Source organism: Pogona vitticeps, chromosome 9 (assembly GCF_051106095.1).
Source record: "Pogona vitticeps strain Pit_001003342236 chromosome 9, PviZW2.1, whole genome shotgun sequence".
Lineage (NCBI taxonomy): Eukaryota > Metazoa > Chordata > Lepidosauria > Squamata > Agamidae > Pogona > Pogona vitticeps.
This window is the reverse complement of record NC_135791.1, coordinates 19,390,401-19,398,622: the sequence shown is the minus strand read 5'-3', so window position 1 is coordinate 19,398,622 and position 8,222 is coordinate 19,390,401. Positions and strand designations below refer to the sequence as shown.

The following is an 8,222-nucleotide window of genomic DNA, read 5'->3' as shown; positions in this document are numbered from 1 at the left end:
ATTTATTTAAAATATTCGTATCCCACCTTTCTCCCCAAAAGGAGCCAAGGTGCAATGAGTCCCTTTTTCTTTCTTTCTTTCTTTCTTTCTTTCTTTCTTTCTTTCTTTCTTTCTTTCTTTCTTTCTTTCTTTCTTTCTTTCTTTCTTTCTTTCTTTCTTTCTTTCTTTCTTTCTCTCTCTCTCTCTCTCTCTCTCTGACCTCATTTTTGAAAAAGGTTTCTTCCATTGTTCCTGCTAAGAAGGGAAAGAAGCAGGTCAATCTAAGGGCTATCAGGTTGCCACCTCTTCTGGGAGTGTCTTATGGGGGGTAGATTTCCTAACTTTCCCCATGGCACCCCCTGTCCCTGTCCTCTTTTCTTTCTTTCTTCCAAATAGAGCTGGTATTTCCAAAGCATGGCAAGGATGTTGCAGAGAGCACCATGGAGTTCGGAAACCCTGCCATCACACATTTCCCTCTAGGAATGAGTCAGGCAGAAATGTTCCCTTCTGAACAATTCTGGAAGAGTGGATAAACATCTGAAAAAAAGCGTATCGGGAGAAAGAGTGGCGACCACTGTAGCGACAAACATAATCTCTATGGCAAAAAAAAAAAACAATTCGAAGGGTGGCACACCAGACGCGCACAAATTCCCAAATCTGTGTTGCCAAACTGCAGGGAAAGCTTCTCTCGACCGGGTGATCTTACAGGAGTCAGGATGATGTTTGTAAACCAGGAAAGAAGGCCCAGGATGATGGCTGTTGTGTTTGAGGAGTTATCCGCAATGGAGCTTAGAGTGGACATTCCTTTTCGGAGAGGGCTTATGCTCTTCCACCCATCCCATTAGCTGGATATCGTACAGAACTGCTGGATAGCTCCGTGTTTTAGATATCTGGTAGTGGAGCCAGAGTTGGGAATTCGATTCCCCACTGGGTCTCCTTGAGAGAGGCTGAACGCAGTGATCCACAGAGTCCCTTCCAGCTCTGCAGTTCTAAAATTATTTGGGGCCCATGTATGTATGTATGTATATATGTATGTATGTACGTACGAACGTACAGTGGTGCCTCGCAATATGATGTTAATTCGTTCCAGCAAAATCGCTGTAGAACGAAAACATCGTAATGCGGAAATATAAAGTCCATTTAAACGCATTGATGCGTTCCAATGGGCTGGAAACTCACTGTCCATTTTTCAGTGGCTATCTTTCAAGGAATCCATCCCAGAAAACAGCGGGGAGCCATTTTAATTACTCGGTGGCCATTTTGAAACCTCCAATCAGCTGGAGGGAAATCGGCATTTTGCGAAGAATCGGTTCCCGAAGCAGGGAACCGATCATCACAAAGCGAAAAAAACCCATTCACACCATCGTAATGCAGTTTTGTCGTAATGTGGGGCAATCGTAAAGCGAGGCACCACTGTATGTATGTATGTATGTATGTATGCATGCATGCATGCATGCATGCATGTAATATACTGTTCACACTAATGCTGTAGCACTACTCTGGGCAATTCCCAATAAAACCATAAACTACCCAATCAGATAAAAACAGAAGGCACCAGACCATAAATAAAGCTACAGAAAACAAAACAAAAAAGTAAACTCAAAATACAGATAACAAATGACTGGACTGAAATGCAAGATTGCCTCACTCCACGAGTAGAAATAATTGCCCTGTTATACAGTGTCTAAAAGAGCATTTCCCCTACTAAATTAAGACAATTGCAAGATGATCACTGACGAGCTGGTTAGACGAATGAATATCTTGAAGGCACTTCTGTGCTGATCAGCCATTCCATGAACGTGCAACTCGGGTAACTGGAATCCTTAGGCAAGCTCTCGATGGCTTTTGTGACTGTTTGGAAACATCTGCCAGGAGCTGTGAAGTTTTTGTATGGGGTGGCAATGGGACAGTGGGGCTTAGGGGCAGGAGGAAGGGAGGGAGAGAGTGAAAGACTCCTCCTTTCTACAGCCAGGGCACTGTTCGCCTCAATCGGCCCTATCATATCTGACAGACTCAGATAGTATAGGCTTTCTTGTACATTTCTGCCCTTTTCAGATTTTCTGCAGGGAATTCATCATTAACTCATATCCCTCTTAGTTAAGCAGTAGACATTGTCTAAATGGCTGGGATATAAATTTAACGAATGAATGAATGAATGAATGAATGAATGAATGAATGAATGAATGAATGAATGAATGAATGAATGAGCACACCGCTGGCTTACCTCCATACTTCTGATGATATTTCACAGATTTGGAGCACCTGCTTGAGTGCTCTCTACCTAGAAAAAATCACCATAAATCAGAATTGATTTGACAGCATGTTAATCTTATTGCTATTCATTTTCTTTTAGGGGGAAAACAACATATTTCATAGGTCACTTCTGATGGGGACACTGACACTTTATCATTCTTTCTCTTCCAGGTGGTAAAAGGATGGCCATAAAAGCTGTTCTCCTTGTTGCCTACATTTTTACCTTCGTGGTCGGATTCCCATCCAACCTCCTGGCCTGTTACGCTTTCTTGAGGAAAGTATTTGAGACGCCTTCCTCCATGGACATCCTCTTAATTAACCTGACTGTGTCTGACCTTCTGTTTCTGCTTTTTCTGCCCTTTAAGATGGCAGAGACTGCTTCGGACATGGTTTGGTCCCTCCCTGTCTACCTTTGCCCGCTGACAAACTTCTGTTTCTATAGCAGCATCTACCTCAGCACCCTGTTCCTCACGGCGGTGAGCGTGGAGCGCTACCTGTGTGTCGCCTATCCTGTCAAGTACAGGCTGGAGAGGAGGTTAACCTATGCAATAGCAGTTAGTTTACTCTTCTGGTTGCTGGCATATTCTCACTGCAGTGTCGTCTTCATTGTGGAATACCACAACAGGACTCTGCTCCAACTTGACAACACCACATGTTATGAGGACTTCTCCCCCAATCAGCTCCGCGTCCTTCTCCCTGTCCGACTTGAACTCAGCCTTGTCCTCTTCTTGCTCCCATTTGGCGTCACTCTTTTCTGCTATGTCAGCGTCATTCGGATTCTCACCTCCCTGCCCAACATCCAGCCTCAAAGGAAGCAACGGGCTGTGGGGTTGGCTTTCGCCACTTTGCTCAATTTCGCCGTCTGCTTTGGCCCCTTGAACATCTCCCACATCGTGGGCTTCATTCAGAACCAGAGCCCTTCCTGGAGAACCTATGCATTTATCCTCAGCTCCTTCAACACCATTTTGGATCCTGTTGTCTTCTATTTTTCCTCCTCCACTATCCGACAAAAGTTTGCTCAATGCTGGTTCAGCAGGTGCCTCAGACTTCCAGCCTTTGCCTCACACTGCACTTCATGGTGCTTCAGAGAAGCTGGAGAAAAGGACGAAGAAGCAGGAGCTGGCCGAGCATCCATCTCTGACCAATGGAGCGGATCAGCAATAAGAGATACTCCTCACACAGTTGGCGGGGAATCATCTTTAGCAGTCATGGTCCTGGAGATCAGAGCTGTGAGCACTCTGCAGCTAGCACGTTTTGGAGAGCAGCAAGATTGTGTGCACACAGGTCCTGAGGCATTTCTGAAACAGATTTCGTAAGTATCCAAAATGTGTCAGCAAAGATCTGCATGTACATCTTCAATCAGGACTTGCAAATGCAGAATTATTGCATCAATGTTTTTAATTGGAGAACTTTATTCTTGCCACTGTATATCAATCATGTTCACGGGCATCAAAAATAAGACAAAACAAGCTGGTAGCAGTGAAGGAGGAGAAGTTTTAAATTCACAACGTAATGTACTTCCTAAGTGAACACTCCAGTTCCCAATCTTGGATCCTCATGCCCCTGAAAGCCATTTTTGCATCTTTAGGTAGTTCTGGAGCTCTCGCAAAACAAAGAGAAATCAGCACAACCATGAAATATTCACATTCTCAAGGCTTGCAGAACCACAGTGTGTTTTGTGTTGTCTTGGTCTGGCATGGAGTTTCCCCTTGACAATTTGTCTAGTTGTGTTCGATTCTAGGGGGCGGTGCTCATCCCCATTTCCAACCCATAGAGCTAGTGTTTGTCCGAAGACAATCTTCCGTGGACACGTGGCCATAGTGACTAGACATGGAACGACATTACCTTCCCACCGCTGTGGTACCTATTTTATCTACTCGCATTTTTACATGCTTTTGAACTGCTCGGTTGGCAGGAGCTGGGACAAGCAACGGGAGCTCCCTCCGTCTCGTGGATTCAATCTTACGGCTGCAGGTCTTCTGACCTTGCAGCACAGAGGCTTCTGCAGTTTAACCTGCAGTGCCACCACGTACCTAGGTTTCCTAGGTCCCTCCAAAACTCTCTCCCATAGTGAAAACTGGAAGTGGGTATCTGGTCATTTCTGGTTTGGACTTTTCCTCAGCTTTGATCGTTTCAAGCCATTTATTGGTCTATTGTGACACAAGAGAATTGTTGGACAAAGATTTGGCCTCTAAACCCATCAATCTAATTCATGGCATGAAAACGCATGGGGGGGGGCCTGCATAGCAATAGATGGAGCCATACTTCAAAAGGCCACTCTGCTCCTCGCCTTCTCTGTAGTAGCCATTGATTCTTGATTGCCCAGACTTATTCAAAAATGAATGTGTATTTTTTTTATCTGTTGAGAAATACATCTACATGGTTTTAAATGACTTTTAAGCAGCAGATTTAATCTGTAACAACTTGGTGTTTTTTTTACTGTCTCTTACAATAGCTGTTTTAATGTTTGTTTTTCAGAATGCTTTGTCTTCATTCCCCCTTTTTAATGCTAGTTTTTAATTAATCGATTAATACCATAGGAGTGTGGTACTGCAGGAAGTCCTTCCAGTTCCCTTGGCCCATACTTTTACAGGCTTTGGTGGAGCTTATATAAGATTTCACTTTCTCACACTTGAGATGTGTGTGTGTGACCTGTCCAGGGTCCTGAAAGATGCCTGGAAAGGCATCAGCAGGCCAAACGATCGGTGACACTAAACAGCTGTGAAAATTCTGTGGATTTTCTGTGGCATAGGACTTTGATATTCAGATCATGAGACCATACAGTAGCAGGATGTGGGAGTGAGATCTTGTCTCTAGGATCTTCCCTTCCATCAAGCTGAACTCCTGTTAGCCTTAAGAAAGCAGCCATCATTGAAGTCAACTGGGCAAGGAAAATGAGAAAAATTTAAGGGTTAATGTCAAGACTCTGTACTTAGGTGTTTTTTTTTTAATTAAGAGATCTCTGGGACTTTATGCTTGAGGAATTTCATTTTGGGCTGCAGTTTACCTGATTACATATTCCGTGCACCACCTGCTACATTAGGTTGTTTTGAGAACTTGATCTTGGCTTCGACATTCTCAAAGTAATTCCTGTTTTCCTCAGACTCCATATTTCCTGTCTGTAGACTCTGTCTTCAGTGCCACTTTTTTGTGGACTCCTTGTACATTAGGGCTGTGCACTGTCTTCACATAAATATATCCATTTTGAGGGTGGCCAGTAGATGAGTAAAGAGCTCAGAGGCTCTTGTGGAGCAGAGCAACACCCCCTCCAAACACAGATCTGTCATTTTCAATCTGGCATTTGCAAGATTAAAAAAATACTAACATCTTTAAATGATGCAATGTGATTACAAGCAGGGAAGAGAATGAAAAATTAAGGAAAATGCTGAACTGGTGCCAATGGAGAAGGAAAATATGATCGTGTTGGCCTGGTATCTTACAAGCTTTGCCACTTTGCACTTACTCAGCCCAAATAATCAAGAGTAGCGGCTCGGAAAGGCTTGTCTGTCACCTTTTAACTTCTACTTCTTTCCTTCATCTATTGCTAGACTGATATTTCTTAGGAAAACCTGCCAGTCTTCCATCTCTTTCTGACCTTCATCTTATCTTCACCTTTTAAAGAAATTACTGTACATGCTGTCTCTGCCTTCCCTGGAACACACGCTTATCTAGTTACATTTATAATTTAGCCTTTTTGTATCTTGAGTGTAACTTTCTCAATAAAGGTCTGGTTGTGTCCTTTTTAATTTGCTTCTCCTGCTTTCTTCTGTGTCCAATGTGAGAATGACCAGCAGCTTATTTGCCATGGCGAACCTTAACTCTTCAAGAGGGAGAAAGAAACTTTAATATTTTGTGAACACTCACAACAGCTCTTTTCTTTGAACTGAAACTTCCATGTTTTTCCTTGAATAAACCTATTTGTTGTGCAGATGGAAAACAGAAGGGAAGAGAGAGAAAGACTAAGCAAAAAATGAAATTTCAGTTGATTTGAAGGAAGAGCAGAGTCCCTACACTGCTTTTTAAGAAAGAAGGGAAGAAAAATGTGCATGTCATAACTTTAAAAGCCCTCACTGTGAGATCACAGCTTTCTTTCAGTGCCTGGAAAACTGAAGTGGAAAATCAAAACAGAGCATCCAATTCTTCAGACTCCAACTGCCCTGGCTAGATGCCTTTCTATTCTCCCTGTATCACAGGTACCACCCACCCTCAAACATCTGGAGCCTGGTGCAGTTGTGTCTTTTGCCGTGACTTGACTTTGCCATGTGTTTCCCCATTCAGAGGAAAAGGGTTTGTTTTTCCATCGATCCAGAAACATTTAAATGTCGTCCTGGACAATGAGCAGGAGTGGTTCAGAATGTCTCTGAAAGGACACAAGGTGGGTTAAGTGCCCATCTGTGGGCCTATTTTATTCACAGATTGGGTCTGAGGTGGATGAGAAGAGCACATCCTTAATACCCTCTTTCTCCTGATAAAAATAATAAGGGAGGCACACAAGAGGCTGAATATTTTCAGTCCTGCTCATCATGGTGTCGCTAGGATACTGCCTGCCCTTTCCTTCTTTTCTCGAAATCAGAACGAATCACCCAGCCATGACCCATCCCATGCCAGATCCTTATTAAGATTCCTCACCCAGTTCTTCTCATTTCCCCCCTGGTGACACGCACAGTCCCGACACGAAGAAATAGACTCTCATAGGCTCAGATGGGAGACGTCAATTCCTCATTTAATAATTAACAGGAGTATTCTCCCAGCTGTATTTCTGCTTTGGGAATGAGTGACTAATACGATGGCTGGAGCAGAATAAAACAGTATACATGTTGTTAGTTTCAGTAAAAGACACTAAATTTCTGCTGTGTTCACACAATTTGTCTAGTTTCATCTGCAAATAGTTTCCAGGGAAAGTGTAATGAGTCATGATTTCCTATATTCTTTTCTTTTTCTATTTTGAGAAATAAGCTTGCCCACTTCCCCTGAGGTACAACAGGAAAGTGCCCTTTGTTTCCTCTTATGTACAACTATATCTTTTTCAGCATCAACAATTTCGATCAAGTACAAGGAATTATAGAAATGTACAAGATTAGTCACCAAATATACAGTAGGACTGCTAAAATGAGACACCCCCACACTTTCCCCCACAAATCTAGCAGCATTAACTGTTCATCTTCTGACTGTTATCGTCACTTTAAATATTAGTGAAACTGGTGGATTTGGTTTTTTCTCTCCAAGAGCAAACATCTGAAATAGAACTGAGCAAGTAGGCCTGTTAGAATGGCCAGTGGAAAAATAATAATTCTTTAGAATAACTCTAGCATATAATTCAGAAAACAGAAGAATATGCTCCACTGATTTCACCTCCCAAGTTGTGTTCTATGTACTGGACAGATGCTTCTGCCATTTTACCTTGCCAATTTATATGCTGTATTTTTTAAAAAATACCAGTCTTTTAAGTGTTTCTCAGATCATCTCTGGGACTGGCTGGCCATCATTTCCACCCTTGCGCCTTTAAAGCAGAGCAGTCCATTAACTAGATCATGAGAAACTGCTTTCAAATGTTGTCCTCACCACTGGCATGCCTAAAATAAATAAAATGGGCACAATAAACAAAAAAATCCTCCCCATTAAAGATCCTTATTAACAGGTATCCCCTATAGGAAAGGACTAAAGAAAAATTGCACACAGTATGGAAGAATATTTTATTTTTTCTGTTCTTTTGTAAAAAAAAACAAGCAGAATGCAATATTTCACAAATTTAATGTAAAATATTGCATTTAACTTGGACCTTTAAATAGAAGTGCAATAATTATATGTCCAAGGAATGAAGGTATAATATATTTCAGTATTCATGTAACATCTTATTTATATTTTTAACATTTGCATTTTTTTTCATTTCAGAAATTTTGCAAAAGGAACAAGTGGGCAAAAAGAGCAATTCTCCCCCCTTTTTCCCCATTTTTATTTGTTTGCTTGTTTCTGCCCATATTCGGTAGCAG

At 42.0% G+C, this 8,222-nt stretch overlaps 1 protein-coding gene across 1 annotated transcript; it reads left to right on the top strand.

Annotated features, from left to right (window-relative positions):
- Positions 1–2,365: 2,365 nt before the first annotated feature.
- Positions 2,366–7,877, top strand: LOC110090705 (free fatty acid receptor 3-like). Its single transcript, XM_020814462.3, has one exon. It carries the CDS (start codon positions 2,415–2,417, stop codon positions 3,546–3,548), a length of 1,134 nt encoding a protein of 377 aa, XP_020670121.3. The 5' UTR covers positions 2,366–2,414; the 3' UTR covers positions 3,549–7,877.
- Positions 7,878–8,222: the final 345 nt, after the last annotated feature.